Here is a 21,625-nt window from a genome sequence, read left to right on the forward strand (position 1 = left end):
CGTTTTCCTTTCCTTAAAAAAGTATTTATTACTGTATTTATGGATAATATAATAGGAATAATTATAAATAATATATAAATATATATAATAATATTATTTATAAGCTATTATAAATAATATGAAATATAAATCATAATAGGAAAGTATTTAAGACTGTATTTATGAAGATTAGTACTACAGCAGTTCTGGACCTCCCTGTCATATGAGAGATGAACTGCAGAAGAAAAAAATTCCTGTTTTAACTTTCTATTTCTCAATCATTACTATAAAAAAATGATCTTTGAAAGGCATCAATTGATAGCAAAAAGAAAAATCCCTCAACTAAAATTAAAATTGAAGATAATCAAGCCAAAGACCTAGTAATGAAATGACACCAAAAACCTTGAAACAAATACCTGTCACTCACTGGAGCAGAAAATCTGATAAAGAGATGCTCTCAGTACTGTCATCTGAAGATCAACGCTTGGAATTTTATTTCACACTGGAGAGACCCTTTTAAAAAAATACTTAGCTCTAAGAATTCACACTACTCTGCTTTTAAAGTCAGCTTGATAGGAAAAAGCTATGATGGAAGTTGTTTAATTAACTGAAATTCAATGGAAACCTAATTATGGAGAGAGGTACAAGCACTGAATTGAAAATTACTGAATTGCTTACTTGTCATACTTAACTGCTTCAGTGGAAATATTCATAATGAATATGTATTTCAGAATTTGGTACACTTCTAACATCAGATGTTCAATTTGATTTATTTCAATTCAAGGTAATTTTGTTACGCTGGTGAGTTACATCAGAAAAGGCTCTATTAATCTGAAACAGAAGTACCTAGCCAAAAGATACTTACACTGAAATATTAAACTAGTATTGAAAAAATTTCCAAACCTAAAAGTATATTTTATAAATCCTAAAAACTTTATTTTTGTGTATTAACAAATATTAAACTAATAGTCTTTCATTTGTTGTAGTTAATAACATTAGCAAGCCAGATGCTGCATTCTTCATTAGCTTTAGGTTATTAAGCCTCTCAATAATATTTCCATGCAGAATTAATGCTAATCAAAACTGGAACATGGATGATCACAGCTAATTTCATATGACAGTAAAATCATTTGAACATGTCTCTTCTAACTCATGGACATCCAAAGCTATTCCTTTTTTCTCTTTTCTCTTGTATATTGTAAGATAAATTATACAGCATTAAATATTATTTAATGTTATTAAAGTAAATGAAGACTCCAAAGGTAATTTTTAATAGATTTCTGTTTTTTTACTACTGCAAGATTCTGCCCTGAGAACAGCATGCTTACCTTACACTAATAAGAGCAAGAGTGTGCTGTAGCATATTGCCAGAACTGTATCAGAAGTAATTTTCCCGACAGAAATTTTCCGAAGGATGAATATGGAAGTGTAAACAAAGAACCATTTTCTGTGAAAAACAGAGTAAACAAAGAGTGGGGCTTTCTTTCCCAGTGCTTATCAGAGAATAAAAAAAAAAAAAGCAAACCACAAAACCCAAAGAACAACAGATTACACACACACAAAAGTTTTTAAGTCAATGTAAAGGGAACAGTATTGATTTATGAGATTAGTTTAAAACTAATTTTGATAGTGGTGTTTTAAGTATTATCATAGCACAAAAAGAAAGGTGCTGACAAAGGCAGGTTTGAGTCATGATACCAGAATGTGAAACTACAAGCTGTGTCAAGCACAAGTCCTTATGCTGATGCTTAGAAGAAAGCTCACAGTAGAACAGTCATAAAGAGTTGGGATGGAAACATGTTAAACTAACAGTGCTCTTTCATTAGTGACTGTAAATCAGGCCTAAGTTCTTGGTCTAGCCTTTCCCTCTTTGTATTTTTTTTTTGCAAATAATGTAAACACACACTGTACTGCAGCTTGGAGACGGCTTTTACATTATCAGCTTTTTTTCTCTTCTGTTATTTTCCACTCTTCAGAAATTCTTCTGTAATGAAGACTGCTTATTGTTTAGACCACACATAAATCACAAAACCTTTCTACACACATTACTTCAGATTTCATGCAATTTTTCTGATAGCGCAACTGCAGAATAATTAACTGAGCACTGTACTACTTCACTTTAATCCATTCCTTAAATAACATGTACCTATAGTTTTTTAAAAAATCTGTGTCTGAATTGGTCATTTGTTTGGATGAACCAGGATTCAAATTACACAGCTGAAATTCATCAGGAAAGCACTCACCCAACTGAGTATGCTTTTAAAGTTTGGAGCTCTCAAGAGCTTGCAGGATGCACAGTCTCAAAACACAGATTTGGAAGGACTTGCTTTGACCTTGCTTTATGTGGCATGATTATTTCTGAGAGAACTTGCCCTTTAAGCCTTGATCACTGATATTGTATGTTATGTATCAAACCTAAGTTGACTTTAAATAAAAATTAATTTTGTGTGTCAGTTGTGCACTCTCTCACAAGCAAAAATTCAAGTTTATGAAAAACAGGCTGCTAACAAGGCAGCTGATGAAGGAAGCACTTGTGGTAATCAGAGAGATAATTTTTATTAAACAAGTTTGCTTACCTTGACTTTGCAATAGTTTTCCCACTTGTAATCTAATTGTTATCAATGCATTTTAAAATATATTAATTCTGAAAATCATCATTAAGTTTAATAATGATGTCTATATTATTTAAATAGGAACTCCACATCTCTACAAATTTTATGACTCCATTGATCTAAAAAATACATGATAACGGAAGTAGAATGACAATTACATTTAAGAATAGCTAATAGCTTCAAGTGTGCATCAGTATGGGAAGACCATGGAGATTCAAAGTAGTGGATTTTATAAATAATGCTATGGAAGATAAGGGAAGAAAAGGAAAGGTATTTCCAGCCATTGTTGTCAATGAAATGACATAAGGTAAAAGTACACAGAATACATCCAGCTTGCCCTGAGAAGAGCTGTTATACATTACTGACAGGTAGTGCACATGACAGCATAACTGACATATATAGAGGATAATGCCGTATTCCTATCCAGAGGTAACTGCTTAACCTCTCATTTAACAAAAGTGTGCTAACTTCTGGGTGAAATAATAATAATTAAGGTAACTAAATAGTGGAAGCAGTTACATAAGCCTTTGTAAAATTCCTTCAGTAGGTATTTCATAGAACAGTTTTATCATCATAACACTGGTACAGACTGCATTGATTTGGTGCAGTCTTAGAACAGGGTAGTAAGAACAGTAAGTCTTTGAGTGTCTTATGTTTTTTACAGTCTGGAAGATTTTTACGATTTTAAAAAATATCTATACACTACTCTAACAATACATATTACAGGATATTCTTCTGAATTAGATGGTTACCATGTGGCAAACAGATGTAAGATGAGTTTCTACACAGTTGAAAATCATTCATTTCAATGATGAAATGCACACAACTCTAAATCTTTCTATGAGTAAGAAAAGGGGTGATTTGGACTGGACAATAAAAAGAGCAAGACTGGCTTATGAGGGAAAAAGGTGCCTACTGCCTGTAATTCTACGCATGCAAATTTATTTGAAGAGAAGAAACACACCAAATAGCTTTCTGAGTAGATGATTTCCTTATTCAACAGCACTTCATAAAAACAACCCAAAAGCATACACATAAAGGAATGCTTCTCACTGCCAGCTAATACTTTGGCCATAACAGCAGTTATGTTCTAATCACTGGAGTGTATCTAAAAGCAGCAAGAGAAAACTATCCTTTAATTTATCAAAATTTTAAAAAATCAAAATATCTACAAGGTAGGAAGAATTTGAAATAAAATGAAATTACATAGGACAAACATAACAGCAATTCAAAGAAGGCAAAAGTACTCATATGGATAAACACCAATATAATTCTACAGTATAAAGGACAGAAGCAGTTAAAAAAAATATCTGTTAAGTATCACTGGTTATTAATTAGATGTATAAGCTCTAAGAAAGAAAAAGACTTTCAAAAAGTATTTGAAGTTCCAAAAGATATAAACAGGTATTTAGTGGCACTTACAGAAGACCAAATATTCAATGAATTTCAGTGAGATTCATAAAGCTGCTATGTTCACTTCTGGTCATATGTATTTGAAAATTGGCTCCAAGATGTTTTATAAATAATCAACTGAAGCTATGTTATCTTTTCTCCATACACATCACTAATATGAGTTTATTTCACTATAACTGTTGAAACCATGTAACATCAGATGACCAGTATAATTTTGAACACTAAAACGCAGGTCATCATCTACCTCCCTGTCTTGGGTCGCAATGCAAGATACAACCAAAAGTATGTATTCTACATCTGTTAAAACCAGATGGGATAGTGTTCTTTATCCCTGCCACAACCCATCCTCCCTCCAGGGGGATATCTTCTGATAACAGGCCATTGAGTCTCACAACACGACTGATCAAGTTACATCATCCCATTGTGGGATGCTCCACCCAGGGGGAGGAGCCAAGCATTCCTACCTAAATATAATCTGAGATTTGTAACACCACAGTCAGCCTTTTTCCACTAAATTCCCAGAGGAACACTGGACCCATCTACACCATAACTAGACCTGCAGAGGAAAACTACACCCTTCTACAGGATCATTGCTGATGAACCACATCTGTCATTCTAGGAGGTCTGCAGCCACCCTTTAATCAGACTGTTACCAACACCCTGACCAACAGGGCTGTATCCTGACTCTGTAAGTTTCTCTCCATTTCTATTTTAATTTTCCTAGTAAAGAACTGTTGTTCCTATCCCCACATTTCTGCCTAGGAGCACCTTGATTTCAAGATTATGATAACTCAGTGGGGTGGGTGTGTGGGCGTTACACTTTTCCATTTCAAGAGAGGTTTCTGCCTTCCTTAGCAGACACCTGTCTGTTTAAACCAAGACACTCCCTCCAACCCCCATACTGAAACTATCCTTTGAAAAGAACTTTACAGTTTATTATCTCTGAATAGTTTCAATTTAAAAGATGATCTCTTGATTTTTTTCCCCCTTTTTTCAGGGGCCCTGTAACAAAAAGCAGTATCACAGAATATTATCTTTACTTTAAGCATGTAGCTTAGACAGATGCACTAGGAATCTGAACTTTCTGTGCTGTTGCTACAGATTTCATAACATGTAGGTGAAAAAATGTCCTCTACAAAAATACATTGATTTAATAGCATTCTAAATCAGGCATCTAAGCAAGCAGTTAACGTGAGACATTTTAGGACTACTTTATAGCTAAGGTAGCTTGTTTTCTCTTGAATATTGCCCACACAGCTAATGGTAGTCAATCTGGTAACTTCTACACAGATCTATGGTCTGCAAAGATGTGTTGACAAAAGGCAAGATGATATGTCTTTATTTTTTCCACCTTGCAAATGAAATTGAACACTGACATCAGCAAATAAGAACATTTGCTCTGCTTTGTAAAGGAAGCCATTTGTGCAACAGCTTAGCTGAGCAACAGTTAAAGCTCTATATTGTACAACAACACAATATTGGTAATAGTAAGATAGCATACAGACGTCACAATGTTGAAACAGAAAAAATGAATTACAGAAGTAATGAGATCTCCAGGACTTGAGTAAGATGAAAAATACATGACTGTTGAAGTAAAAATAGAAGCATCTCTAATAACAGATGAATCTTAAAGAAAAAGGTAAAGTTATTAATAAATTAAAGTGCTAAGCCACTACTTCATGTCCTGTTCTTAAAGATTTCCAATTGGCAAAAGCTTTGGAAGTGTGGGTGCTCTGGAACAATAGGACGTTGATTTGAAATCCTGATTTTCTGGGTACACACTAAATTGCTAGTGAGCTCATTTATATTAAAAAAAAAAAAAATCCAAATGATTTAAACTAAAAGGACTTTCCCTTTTGCTTTTGGCATACAATTCACAAAAAAATAATTTTAAGGTAATTTAATTCTATTCTAAAGAATAATGCAGATGCCTGAAAGAGTACAATTTCCTTGTATTTAGGATGTATGATGTTATTTTATACTTTTAAAAAATAGTTCAAAGAACTCCTTTTCTAATTTTTTTTCCCTTAAATATGAAACTATTTCTTATATTCAAAGAAATATTTAGATCAGCCCAATTCTGCTGAGGAAGTAGAATGTAAGATCCAAAGCAAGTAATTCAGATTTTGGAAGCATTTTATGAACTACATTCTGAACCACTTATGTAGAGTAGCTGAATTTTTAAGCTTTGCTTTTTAGATAAACAAAATGAGAGCAGATGTTTTTAAACATCTGTGTTTTAAACATGTGTGGTTTTAAACCAGTAACTAAAAAATTACTTATTTCTTGCTGTGAGATACGGATTAGAACAAGAGCAAAACAGGCTTAAAACTTAAAAGGAATAAAGAAAGTTTATTAACAAAACTACAAGAATGAAAAAAAAATAAACCCAGAATAAACTTCCAGAATACTCTTTTATCCCCCACTACTTGACCATTCTTTTGTACACATGACAACATAGAGACAGAAAAAACTTTAGAACTTTGGTGGTTAAAACAGTTCCAATTCCTGCTACAGTCTTTTCATCAGTCTTTGTAGAAAAACAGAAGTCTCTTTCTGTTAATCTATGAATTTTCTCACAATAAACTATTTCTGTTACAGTTTTCTATTTCCCTGATGTCAGCTGCCCAGAAATCCTTTCATCAGAGCTCACTCCTCCCATTTCACATCACTCTGAGGTTTGTATGGGCCATGAGTCTAGGGATGTCATTTTAAGGATGAGTTATTCAAAGGCAAAAGTCTTTTTTGTCTGTCTCTGTGAGCTCCACTACAAAACAGTTTTCTCATTGCCCCCCAAGGCTTCAAATCTTCGCTTCACTCTGTTCCAGCACTTCACTGTATCACAATTACTCTACTTTTTACTCAAAATCCACACTTTGAACACTCCATTCCTCCCTTTATACTCTATCATGAATTAACGGAGTTTTTTCAGGACCTTATTGTCCATTTCCATAGCTTTAACAGAAAAATATTTCAGCTTATAAACCATCTCCTTATTCTCTACCTTTTCTGAAGCTTCTTTTCTTTACTGTCTCTGATAATTTATAAAGTCTCTTTACATGTTGATTACTCTCTTTTTCTCTCTCTGGATAAAAGGATTAATCCGCTTATGAAAATCCGGTAATGAAAAAGAAAAAATCTTGCCCAAGCTTTTGTAGATGGTTCTGTGATCTCTGCTGGAGTAGCAGCTGGAGCTGTCTTCGATAGAAAATTCTTCATGGCTGCTCTGGAGAGCGTGGTCGCTGTCTCAGCCTGCTGCAGGTCAAGAGCTTTTTTTTTCCTTTCTTTACTCAGCAGTCTCTGGTGAATTCCATCACGGCAAAAACTGCAGCCGAGCCAGGGACCTGCCTGGCCTGGCCAGAGCCCAGGGCAAGCTCCGCAGGTCCCATCTCCTGGCCAGGAGTCGCTGGGCCCAGCTCAGCCCCCGCCCGGGCCGCATGGCCTGGGCAGGGAATGGGAAGCCAGCCAGAGCTCTGTTACCTTTCACAGCCAGGAAACAAAGAGGACAAAGTGCTCTGACTTTACATCTTAAGGAGGTGTTTACAAGTTGACTTCACTTTTTAATGGTTAAAACTGCTGTCAGTTCTTAGAAATTACTGATAATTGGTCAGGAGAAAAGACTCCCATCAGTCACCAGCAGCTTCACTTCCTTAGCTCCCAAAGCTATCTTAAAGGTAAAGCCATCCCATGACAGCAGAAGGATTCATTTATGTTTAACATTTATGAGAACAAAATAATAAAATCAAAAATATGACACAGTAATGCAAATGTTCACCATTTAATACAACATTCTGAATTCCAGACAGCTGTAGCTTTAGTCACACAAAACTGGTAAGCTGTGTCATATTATAATTTACCATTCCCAAGAAAAGTCAAAGGCATTCATTTTCCGTTTTGTTTTAAAATTAGTGAATGGTAATGTGACATTTTAGTGATTATGAGGAAAGCCTATTTGACAGATTTTTTTCCCTTCCTTTAAATGAAAAAAAAAAAGTTAAATCCCTGAAGACATTTCTTTAATTTAAGGGAAAAAAAAATGAAGAATGAAAATTAGCTTATTTATATGCTACCTGCAAATATTTAGCAATTCTAACTGTACTGGGTAGCCCACCAATTTCATTTGGAATGCTCTGAATGCAAATAAGTGGAATGAAGCTCATTATTGCAAGAAATGTTCGGTATTTCTTGACTTAGTAAATCAAGAAACATATAAAATATAATTTTTATTATAAAACATATTAGTAACACTTATTTTGTGGGAAATCACTAACAATTCCTGCAACATATGTAGAAAGCAATAAAACCTATGTAATATACCATATGCAATGTGTTAGACTAAAATATATTGGGTCTATACATGTATTGCTGGACTCGGTTTCATTTTGGCATCTGTCTTCTACTGAAAAGTGCCTGACAAAGTTTTTTGTGGGACAAAAATATGTACTCAGTGCATTGAGTTTTTCACTGACATTTTTTGTACCTTTGACCATCTGTGCTCAGCATCAAAGAATAAAAAAACCCACCCAGGATCAGAATACTTTCAGCAGACTAATTTTGTTGTGACCTCTGTTAGAATATGTATGATGAATCAGAAAATTAAGAATTATAACATGTCCGTTTTTTTATAAGACTATCTTTTGTAACACTTTTCCTTACTAGTCAATTATTTGAAATAAAATTAACCACAGTTAGACTTCAATCAAAGTCTAAGAATTTGGAAAAGAACAACATTAACTTGAATTATTTATGTAGATATATGTATACATATATATATATACACACATGATGAGATACAGTTTTATTAAAGTTTAAATAGAAGATATCCTAACTAAGCAAAAATGTCTAAGTAGGATTTGAAATCCACAATGACCTTGATTAAAATTTCCTAATATTTAAAAAAATCATCAATAATAAAAACAATAATAATGAAAGAATCACATACAATACTAGTCCCTTAAGAATCATTCTTGGGTAGCCAACTGAAATAAAGCCTATGTTGCATTATCACCTATACCATGTTTCTTTTCTTCCTCTGCCTGTCATAGCAAACTGATCTGTATGGCTCCTGATAAATAATATTATTTATGTTTCATTATAGATCCAAAACCAGATGTGAATCCCAACATAGATGTTTTCCAGTAATAGTCATCATGATTTTATCAGCCATCATCCAGGTCCATATTTCTGTTTGGACTACTCACTTCTATGTCACCCTGAAAATCAAGCTTTCTGACATTGTTTTCATAGTTTCTAAACACTTTCCCAAGAAAGTAACTATAAACATAGGTATTTATACATTCCATTAAAAACATGTCTTTTGATAGACGTTTCTTATGACCAGTGTAGTTGAGAAATAACCTAACTATCCAATCCCTGATCATTGTTGAGAATCTATAAACACTAAAACAACAAAATAAAGTTTCTCCTTCCTCTACCACACATTGAGCAGTGTCTGTGTAAATCATTTCATGTCCAGCAATGACACTTGTATATTTATTCTTTAATGTGTACAAACTCTCCAGGTAATGAGTAGCTCCAAACTCAGATGGCCAGTCCCAATGAACTGAACTGCCATGAAGATTTGCTGTGTTATGGTGTTAATTGACTCTAACTGGAGACAGAACACTTAGATGTTATCTGATGATTGTCATAAATGCTCAGAACATTTACGGACCTCAGGCTCAGACATGAAAATCAGCATGGTCACAAATGTTATTGCCATATGAAAGCAAACTCAAAAAGTATAAATGTTCAAAACAACAAAAAGATACTTTCATTGAAGTAGTGGCTTTTTATACTATCATTTCATTATATTTTCATTTGAGTGTTTGAACCACATCAGTTGTTTATCTGTGAGCCCTCTGTTTGCATGAATACAAACACATAAACCCTGACATTTGATATTTTCCCTCCCTTGAATTGCTCTAGAAAAGATTGACTTAGCTTTCAACATTCCGCTCAATTGCAGCCCAAAGTACTAACTTTGCCAATCTGACTCATGTATGTGACAAGTATTCTCTTGCAATCTCTTTGCCTCTCTCTTTGAAACAACCCTGTATATACAATATTTTTTTTCACTTTAAATTACATTAAGAAAATGATCCCTGAAAAATGTCATTATATGGCATTGATGACTAATGAGATTGTTTGAGGCTCTTCTTGTATAGTACTGATTCTCAGGAAAATTATTATATCCCAGTCAGTAGTATTTAAGTGCTGTTCTACTTTTTAATTCCACAGCATTTGTTCCAAGAAAGAACTTATTTCTGAAACAATGAACACATGTGCTACATGAGACTAAGTATAAAAAAATGATAAATTCAGAAACCTTAAAATTTTGCACTGACCTAATGTAGCTGAGGTCCTTGAAAGTTATTTCTCATTATGTGACTTAATACAGGTAGAAACTCATTAAAGTCTCTACCCTGCTTCCTTCTGGAGTAATGGGTTGCAAAATTCATTGTTATGATCTCAGAAGAAACCTTTTCTGGTAGTGTAATGCACTATATATTGTGCTACATAGATAAAAAGGAAAAATATATATCTAATACACTTTTTGATCACATTTCTGAAACCAGGACTCCCAGATGCATGCTATAGTGCAATTGTATGCGGATGGCACATTACTAATTTTCCTTTGCATAATCATAATGAAAAAAATAATCAACCATTAATCCATTACTATTTATCTCCCATTCTATTTATAAGACTGCCATTTCCATGGCAAAAAGGTAAAAATTTTAGGAAATAAGATTTGTGACTGTGATCTTAGAAAACCCAAACAATTTCCTAAACCCCAGTTTCTCTATACAAAGTAAGCAGTAACAGGTCTAAACAAGAACACAGTGGAAAATTCATGTGACAAATGTTTACAATAATGTTATGAAAGCACTTATTTAAACCAAAATATAGATTATTTAAATATGTCTGAATAAAATCACTAAGAGTCAGTCATCTTCTGAAGAGTATAAAGAAGGGTTTCTTTTTACCCTTCTGCCAGGGTAAAAAGAAACTAACTAATAAGGGCATTTAATTCTGCATATAATGAAAAAGAAATGTACTTTTCTTTCTGTGGCTAGGCTTAGTCACATCTAGTGTTACTCTGCAATGTTATTTGTGCATTTGACCCTCATGTTTGGGCAGATGATAAGTATATATAGACTCAGTAGGAACTCCAGGGGCATTTCTGGTTAGGCAAATATAGTGATAACTGCTGATGTAAATGATTGATAATAACAGCAATCTACATGAGAAATTCAAGGTTCAAGCTTGTCCTCATGTCTCCAGACTCTCCCATGTATCAGGGGAAATTGCTAGCTAGTACTGTTGTCTTCTGGACCAGTCCCTTGAGAAATTAAAGACTAAATATTCCCATAGCTTCAATTTGGTTACTGTTAATGTACTAATCAAACAAAATTAGCAGTTACTTATTTCCTTTTAGAGTTGAGGTACAGTAATTAAATAGGTCCATACTACAGAATCAATTTTTCAAGCCTGGAAATTGAATTCAGTTATAGTGAATTTCTCAGGTCTATTATTTAAACCTGAGTAGATACATCATATTTAGAAAGTTTCTGTATGCTGTACTGTTCCATTATCAAAATCTGCAAAATATTACAATATTTACATGAATTAATACAACATATTCAACAATATTCAACAGCATATTCAGTTGAAAAAAAAAATATTTGGCTTTTAAGATATTAATTGTGTATCAGAAATATGAGATTTCTTTTGGTTTATGTCAAACTAACAGTGCAACAGATACATCTTAGCACAAGAATAATTTTTGAACTCTACTCAGATTGTATATCCAGTTTTGAGAGCGACTGTTTTTCATTCTGCCCTATTATACAACACTTCTTTTTGCCTGGCATTTGACAGGCACTCCCATCCTTTGCATTTACTTCACTTCCTCAGTGCTGAGGCTGCAAAAACAAAGCCAGCAACCTCATAAAGCTTTTCATGAAAATCTGCCGTTCTAACTGGGACCTAACCCCACTTTATTATTTACTCAAGGAAGTTTAAAACTCTGAGATGAATTTAAGTATTTATGCCAATAAAGAAACAACATCAACAACAACAACAACAACAACAACAACAACAACAATAATAATAATAATAATAATAATAATAATAATAATAGTAGAAGAAGAAGAAAATGAAAACAATGTAAGATATTACTGAAGTAGTTCTTCTTGGGAAAGCTCTGACATTCTCTGCTTGCCAGTCACCAGTGCCAACTCATCCTTCAAATCCCGGATCTCCTTTTTTAGCTGGACAATCATCTACAAACAGCAAGGCATAAACCAAGCATCACCTACAAATTAATAGCTAGTTTACAGTTTTTGCAGCAGAAGGTTGAGTTTAGGTAAATATATTATAGTTTTCTCTTTTTTTAAACAAGATGTTTTTTCTAAAAACTGTCAAAATGCCTTAAATACACCAAGCAGCTTTTTTTTGTTTTTAATATTTTTCCATTTACAAACCCAAGAAAAATCTTCCAAATTCAGGAAATTCTTGTGTTAGAAGACATGGCTGTACAGAAAGAGTTCAAAAGAATTTTTGCAAAAGAGAAATATAATTTGACATAGGAATGAAAAGACCTTTTCTGACTCATTAGTTTTGTCTCTTAATAATGAAAACACTTCTAAGAACTGACATTTTTCTTAGAGAAAGGGTAACTACACAACAAAAAATATTTTTTTTGCTTTCCCCTATAGAAATAGAAGTTTCAAAACAACATCTTAATTTTAATCTTACCTTTCTTCTTTATCATGTGAAATTTCACTATTATTAGAATTACAGCACAGTATACTTTTAGGATGCATCAGTTGCTAGCAACAAACTGATAGCATAAAGCAATATAATGAAATTAAATTTTATTAGTGAATATTAATGTGAGGATATTACATGGAAAAATGAACTAGATTTTTAAATTCTAGGAAGTCATTGTTTGAAAACAATTGGGAATATTTTGGGAATAAATGTATGCATAAAACCAAATTTTCCTAATCATTAAACTCTCAAGGCCAAGTTCTACAAAGCAGGGTAATATGCAAATACCTGAGATATGAATGAGTGCATGCTTGGATACTTTATGATTGATCATTTAATGAAGTCTGCCTTTATATGGCTGAAATGTATCAGTAGTCCAGTGATATTTTTAGGTGGCTACGCATACATTGATTCCTTGTGCAAAATAAGTTTCCAAGAGAAGAATGTTTTCAAGGAAATCACTTTTGATTGCATGCACTTTCCAGTAAAGAGATTGTTGAAATTGATTACACATATTTTCACTGGATGTTAAAACTCCTTCAAGCATTTCTATTTCTTTTAATGGTTAAATTTAATTGTAACTTCCTAAACTTTCACTTTAAAAATCAAATTATTTTAAACATGCAAATGATTATTTCTTTTAACTCTAAACCTATAATTAACTATTTTTTTCAATGAAATATGAAAGTCTAACATTATATTTTGTTTAATAGTCTACTAAAGTGATGACTATTAATTAGCGAAGTTGCAAGAACACTTAGAAAACATTGCAGGCCAAGCATTTTACCCTAATTTTATATTCCCCCATCTTGGTGCCACACTCTGTGGTGGTTTGTGCCAGCTACTGAGTCAAGAAAATTAAATTTGGGGCTAGAGTGGAAAATGGTAGACAGCTGAATCACAGTAACACCTCTGTTCAACGTTCAAATTTGTTAGGACAATGAACTTCGATCTGACAACAAAAGAAATACCAGTTTCAGGATATGGATAGAAGATTCATTTTCAAGTATTAAGAGGAACAAAAGTCTAAAGAAGCAAAATAACTTACATGGAAATAGAGAGGAGGTTTAATTCAAGACCTTGATTTTCAGTTTTAATTGTGTCTTTTAGCCATGAGTGAGAGAAGTTCAAGGATGAATCACTTAAAAGTACAACAAGTACAAATTCATCTTCTCAGTAAGATAAAAAGTCAGGAATTCTCCATTATGAAGAATAAAGTTTACACAACAATCTGACTTAACTCAGATCCACCAAGAAGTATTGTGAACTCCCTTTATAAAGTATGCATTCAACTCACAGATGATAGATACAGCCAGTAAATTGTGTTTTGATTTTTCATAAAATTAGTATACTTTTATTACAATAAAATTTGATTTTTATGAAAAAAATCTTAAATCCAGCACTTTGAATAATAGGAATATACTTAAGGCAACAAAGGTAAGAAATTCTATGATGAGCACAGGGCCATATCAACTCAAGGTACTTCTGTTCCCCTGCCTTTTCCGTAAGAGGGAATGGTTTTCTAACTCACAAGTTCACTTTTGCTTTACTTGATAAATGATCCTGCAGAGCGAGACACACCAAACTCATGGAGTATAGCTCAACAGGATGTAGTAAATGTTCAGGAGCCTGCATGTGTTTTATCTCAATCAAAGCTTTTTGTGGCCATGGAAGAAATGTTTTGCATGATTTGCTACTAGAAACTCTGTGTAGAAAAGAAAAAAAGGACAGGTTGTTCAATTGTTGTTCAGAATAAGTTGTTCAGTGCCTACTGGTTTTATTTTTTGGCCTTTTTTTTTTTTTTTTTAATCTGTGATGCTATTGTTATTAAAAATTACTTGGAAAGAAAAATAAAATAGAAAATAATAAAAAAGAAAACCAGCTGAAAACCTGGTAAGGACCTTCTATTTCCTTTGAACATCGAGAGACAGGAAGAAATAAAAGCACAATTAATAGTAACTGAAATATTCTAATTACCATCAAGTAACAATGAATGAAATCATTAGCTATATAATTAGCTATTTCTGTCTCCTTTGCTTGTCTTCCTCTTTTTTCATAATGGTAACTTCACAGAATTCTTTCTTCCTATCTAAAATGTTCCTTGAAACAATTTCAAGGAAGTACTCAGTATCAGTATGTTTCTTAGCTTTTAAATACACAAATTGTTTCAGTGCAACTGTATGCCTTCATCACGTGACTAGTAATCTTTAGTACACTTTTAAAGAGATTTAAAACCATCCAGTGATCTGTGACTATGACTTAGGAATTAGCACTTTAAAAAAACAACATGAAGATGATAATGGAAGTGACCATTTCTCCTGAGATACTTTAAGACTGAGAAATCCTTTAGAGATTTGATAAAGTTACACTTAATTATAACTGTGTCCAAAAGAAAAAGTTAAAGTGGCAGTTATTTTACTGAAAAAAAAGTTGGAGCTTACATCTGAAAACAATTTAATGGGATGTTTCAGTATAAAATACCCAACATTTACTGCTATTGTTAATAAAACTTAAACCAAGCAATCTCCTTCCCCCTGTCCCCAGACAGCTCTCACCAATCTGGGGTCAATTTCTTCATTAAGAACTGCTTCATTCTTAATAAGAGCAACTCGCTGTGCAAATCTGCAGGTTGATATAGATTCCTGGAAGAAAAATAAAAAACAGAGCAAGGAGAGAATTCCAATTATCTTTGCACCAGGTAAGTAGCCAGACTGCTAATGAAGCTATTAAACTATGTTTTCATTTTTTGAGTATGCTACAGAAATATTCCATCATTTCATACTCCAAAATAACAATATTCAAGGGAAATCAGGTTAGCATACTAATGACAGGGGCATATAAAACTGTTAAATCATAGGGCATATTTTACTGATACAGTTTATTCCCTGACCAACTGTTTCAGGTAAGTCTCCAGCTGGTATTATAGGATAACAAAGCCATGCTACTCAGAAGGCAATAACCTCTGAATGATGAGAAAAGGAGAAAACTAATAAAAGATGGGCTGGTTTAGGTTTTTTGGTGTGGTTTGGGGGTTTCTTGGGTTGGGTTTTTTTTTTTTTTTTTGATTGGTTGGGGTTTTTTTGGTGAAAAGGGGACTTGGTAATTTTATGTAAAAGAAGCTGGAAAAAGAGATGAAGGGAAGAATAGCGTAAATTCAGGACAACTGAGAAACAAGCTAGGAGACTTGGAACTGGGAGGCATACAGAGGAACTGTGATACCAGATAAAAATCTGTCAGATAAGCTAAGATGGGGATCAGCAGAAATGGAAAGCAGAAAAAAAAAGATACAAGACTGAGCTGGCTGGGGAAACTGTGACAGCCATTATGTACTCCTATCTAGTGCACAGAAAGAAATCAAATATCCTGATAAGTATTGCTCTCACATTCCTGATCAGCTGATATTTAAATGCCAGACCCTGCTATAAGACTTAAATATTTAATGAAAAAAAAACCCCAGCAATTATCTCCAGTTAGGTCAAACAATAAAACAGAATATTAGGCAGTAGCCTTATAAATTCCAATGATGCTTGAGGAACTGTGATAAACCCCTATGGGATGTGGCAGCCTGCGTGCAAAAGAGAATTTGTAATAACTCCTAAATGAATTCACTACTGTAACAGAACTGATTTTCAGAATGGAATTCTGCAGTTTTCAGTCCTCCAGTATAAGAAAATACCTGCTTAAATATTATGTTCATACATCTTTTTCTGTCTCTTTAAGTGCTTGGAGGTTTCAGTTTGGAACCCTGTATAAGGATTCATGAAGAAAGATATTTAAGACACAATATATACACAGAGACTCAAAGGAAAGGAAGGCCTTACAATTAAGAGAGTTGCACACAGAATTAGCTGGCCTCTATGTATGTCTCTGCAGTTCCTTTGCAGTGATGATCAGCAAATGTGATTTTAATTAAGTTCTATATATAGTAAGTACAGTTATATGTACAGTACACATACATACATTTCCACTAGATCTATTTGCCCTGTTTAATGTGCAGCATATGTTAAATTAATGAATCAGTAATCAATTCAGTTCTCAATGTTCAATATGTTAACTTACAATTTGTTTACTCTATGCCATCAAAATGGTAATCAAGTCAGACATCTAATTTCCTAATCATTCTTATACCATGCTTATCATCACAGCACCTTAAGGTTTTACAAGAATTAGTCAATTAACCTTCTTTGCTGCAAGTGTGTGGAATGATTACAATTAACAGAATGGAAACTGAAGTCAAAAGTACCAAAAAATGATATTCAATTGTCATTTCATGATCTGCTTCTAAAAACAGCTTCCATTCCAGTTCAGTTACGGCTGTATTGAGTAATATATCTACAATTCAGAATCAACATCTTGATCCAAAAACTAGCACAAAAAAATGTGATGTAATGACCTAAGAAATTCTGTACAAACTCATTGGTAGAAGTAGGAATATAATCTAGTTCTCTAGGATAAGAATCTATTTGTCCTCTTCATGAGTGCCCTTTCTTACTCTGAATTCACTGCTTCATTGTATTCATTACAACACTAGGTCCTTAAGAAAGTGGCTTTTATTATACAACTTCAATTCACACTGGGGGTAGTTCTGTCTCGTGCATTGTTTGTGAATGAAATTTACACCCAATGGAAAAAACAAACGACCATGCAACCCTAACATAGCTATGGATAATGGCTCATGCACCTATCCTAATTCTCACATTTTCTGATGATTAGCAATTGACTTATCTTTTTATATTACTTGTACATATTAGCTTATCATCCACCTATATTTTTTGGACATTTCAGATCTTGGGATAAAAAAGAAAGGAACTTCTGTTGTTGTTTTATTTTTGGGAGGACCAAGGAATAAGTTCTGTTATGTAAATAGTATATGTTAAAGCAAGAACATGAAAATTGTCACAGCTTATTCTGGATAATTGCTTGATCTAAATATTTCCAAAATAGAAATCTAGAACACAATGTGAGATACACACACCTGATTAATTAATATATGAAAGGCTTCTGATCTCACAGAGCTTAAAATAAAATTAACAAACTTACCCAGCTGCATTTGTAACCAGACAATATGTTTGCATAACTACATTTGCAAGTCTGAACAATGTTTTCATTTAACAGCAAAGTCCACTTTTCTAAAGAGAAAGTCTATAACTAGATGAAGTATGGTGTCGCCCTGAAAACTCAGCTTCTGAGCTTGCTGACATGGTTTTCTAAGGACTTTCCCAGGACTTTCCCAGGACTCTTACAGTTTCCAGTAACTGTAAACATAGATATGTGTACATTCCTTCTGTTATACGTCCTGTGATGGACATCTCTCATGGCCAGTGCAGTGAGAAAGTGTTATCCTGACCATCCAATCCCTGGCCGTGGTCAGAAGCCTATAAATCCTGAGAGGAAAAATAAACTCTCTCTTTCTTTCACCACACCTCGACCTGTGTCCATGTGATCTATTCATCTTCAGCGGCAACAGTATGGTCTGAGTATAATTTCCAATTTATTACATTTTTAGTCTTAGACTAAAAAGTTTTTCTTTTCTTATTTATTCATATTAGAATGCTTTTATGTTAGGAAAATCAGGAAATAAACAGATTATAAATGGCATTGAGCAGTGTTCTATGTATTCACATTGCTACATATTTCACAATAAAATAGACTGGACTATTTCAGTTGGAAGGGACCTACAATGATCAGCTTGTCCAACTGCCTGACCAAGTATAAGCATGTCGTTGAGGGCATTGTCCAAACACTTCTTAAATACTGACAGGCTTGGAGCATCAACCACCACTCCATCCTGTTTGACCATCCTCTCAAAGAAATGCTTCCTAATGTCCAGCCTGAACCTCCCCTGGCATATCTTGGAACCATTCCCACACATTCTGTCACTGGATACCAGGGAGAAGAGCTCAAAACCTCTGTTTCAACTTTCCCTCCTCAGGGAGATGCAGAGAGGAATGAGGTCACCCTCAGCCTTCTTTGCTCCAAACTAGACAAGCCCAAATTCCTCAGCTGCTCCTCACAGGAAATATTTTTTCCAGACTTTAGCCAGCTTTGTTGGTCTCCTCTGGCTGCACTCAAGGACTTTACATCCTTCTTAACCTGTGAGGCCCAGAACTGCACATAGTGCTCAGGGTGAGAACAGCAGACGGCAGGATTATCACTTCTTTTGAACCTGCTAGTTGTGCTGTATTTGATGCATCACAGGATATGGTGCCCTCTTTGCTGCTTGGGCTCACTGCTCATCTGACCAGCACCCCTGGATCCATTTCTGCAGGGCTAGTTTCCATCCACCGGTCTCCCAAATTATGCTTGTGTTGGGCATTATTCCACTCTAAGTGCAGAACTCTTATTAAATTTCATCCCATTAATCACAGCCTAATGCTCCAATCTATCTAGATCACTCTGCAAGGTCTTCTGTCTCTCAAGAGAGTCAACAGCATCTCCCAGTTTCTTATCATCAGCAAACTTGCTAATGGGGCATTCAACTCCTGCATCCAGACCACTGGTGAATGTATTGAACAGAACTGGCTGTGCAACTGAACCTTGAGGAATATCACTGCAGACCAGTCTCCAGCCAGATGTAGCCCTGTTCACTACAACTCTTTGGTAAAAACTACAGACCCATTTGTAAACAAAGAAAACATCACAACAAATAATTCCAGTGCAGGAAATTGGTGACAGGACACAGAATATTTGAAAAATTTCCATAAATCCCAAACTCTCCTCCAATTCCCTTTCTTTCCTAGTAAACTCTCCATTTGTCTACCATAATCTATAAAATCTTGACTCCAAAGAAGTGTAACAGAAGTTCTCCCAAAGATTTCAGTGGAAATGCACTTTTATAACTCAAAACTTTATTCACCAGGAAATCAGTAAACTGAAAAAAAGAGTTGTTCATTACTAGGTCCAAGTCATTTCCCAACTGCTACTTGACTTGAGATTACTTAGAGAAAAACACATTTTCTATAACATTTTTTTATATCAATTTTCAGCAATTTTCACTGATAAAATTATCTCCTAGAAACAAAATTAAAATGTTTTTTTAAAAGGATAAGAATAAAAGCTTACACACTTGAATTTTAATCTATACTAAAAATCAAAAGACCTATAGAGAAGTGACAAGATTTTTGATCAAGATAGACAGAAAGAACATACATCTATGTTTCTTTTGTCCATAGCAAGTGTTGCTATCATGGTAGTCATGCAGTTTCCTCCCAGGCTGTCTCTTAGCACTGAGGTCATCATAGAGTTTCGGTAAGGAATGTGGGACCGGTTTTTCTCTGCAAGGGCAATTATTACCTGAAATAGCAGCAAAAATAAAAGATTTTAAAATTTATATGTCTATTAATGTTTGACACATATAAAGAACAAATCAAATCTGCTCAGAAACTTTTGACACAACAAAACAGCGCTTATGCACCCCACTGTTAGCTGCAAAAACACTGGCTTTATTGAAAGAATTCCAAGTTAAATTTCTGCATCTTTATATGTCTTTGTAGGAGCTGAACCTGAAAGACCAGATACATTAAATTACATTATGCCCTAGCCTTATAGTCTCTCAGCAACATGGAAACTGAATGCAATAAATTCAAACTCACAGGTTTTCCTAAGACACAGGAACTTACTGAAAATCTTCCTCATACTTTTTTGTCAGAACTATAAAATATGCATAGTTTTAAAGTAAAAACTTCCTCAATATTTGCTAAAGCATACTTTAAAAATTACACATTCTTAAAATACGCACTTCTTAGATGGGCCAATACATTTATTTCTGAGAAAATGTATTGGAAAGACATGAATAAAATGGTGCGTGATTACAATGTACTGCTGTAAAGTAATGGTTCTGTTTAGAATATATATACCTTGGCCAAAAAGGAAATTGAACACCTACTATTCTCAGTTTCCCTCCACAGCTGTTTATATTACGGGACCTAATTATTAAATAAAAAGCTAGATTACCCCATTATGTCCTGTGATAAAAGTTTTGAACTGTTATCTGGCCAAGCACTGTACTGAAAAGCTTTAGCTATACAAATTGTGCAAACTGTCCTAAATTATTAGGAGTTGGTTTTTAATAAATATTTTGCTTATGCTACATTTACAAAAATTGCTATTTTAGAAAATTTATTAGTGACTTTCTTGTGGCATTAGTTTCTCTGAATGGTCTTCAGAAAGTTAAAACTATAAATCTTACACTGGCAGCCCTGAGAGACACAAGTGAATAATAAGAAAATTACTATTTTGTAAAGGAACCTGGAAACCCATTCCTGGATCAAGGTTTTCAAATCTCTTATGTTACCACTATTTATATAGAAACATATTAAAGCTTTGTTGGTTTATAATATTGCATAGAAACATCCTAGTAGTCTAGCGCATACATTAATAAGCATGTTCTCAGCCTCTGCCACACAGAGACTATAATCAAAATAGACAAGATAGGAAAAGAGTCAAAGAGAAGAAATGTTCTTTCCATTATAAATAGGAACATGGTTATGGAGAAGTTAATTTTTTCTGAAGTTCATGCAGGAAGTCTGCAGTTGAGTTAGAATCTGAACCCTCCCACACTAATGCTGAGAAGCTGTGACCAGCTTTTATCATACAGAACCCACTGTAATGTCATATGACAGTCCCATAACACAGACTATTTTAGACTAAGGTCCCATTAGTAAAACCTCACCTTAATCACTAAATCAATCTTTACAATTCAATCCAGGAATCTGGAATGGAAAGAGGAGAATCTGAAGTAGAAGGAAGTTTTTATGTTTCCCATCCTACTTCCCATTTCTACTAAAATTTAGAAGACAGTTATTATTATTATTATTAGATAGTGACATTAGAAAGTGACAGAG

At 33.9% G+C, this 21,625-nt stretch overlaps 1 protein-coding gene across 1 annotated transcript in view; it reads right to left on the reverse strand.

The window, feature by feature from the left end:
- KIF6 (kinesin family member 6) overlaps window positions 1-21,625 on the reverse strand; it is a 260,796-nt gene that overhangs the window by 167,075 nt on the left and 72,096 nt on the right. The window contains exons 8-10 of the mRNA XM_058835346.1: window positions 19,932-20,075; window positions 15,338-15,424; window positions 12,189-12,292 (exon numbers count right to left, since the gene is read on the reverse strand). Of these exons, the coding sequence (XP_058691329.1) occupies window positions 12,189-12,292; window positions 15,338-15,424; window positions 19,932-20,075 (335 nt within the window). The remainder of the gene's footprint in view (window positions 1-12,188; window positions 12,293-15,337; window positions 15,425-19,931; window positions 20,076-21,625) is intronic.

This window comes from Poecile atricapillus, chromosome 3 (assembly GCF_030490865.1).
Source record: "Poecile atricapillus isolate bPoeAtr1 chromosome 3, bPoeAtr1.hap1, whole genome shotgun sequence".
NCBI classification, from domain to species: Eukaryota; Metazoa; Chordata; class Aves; order Passeriformes; family Paridae; genus Poecile; species Poecile atricapillus.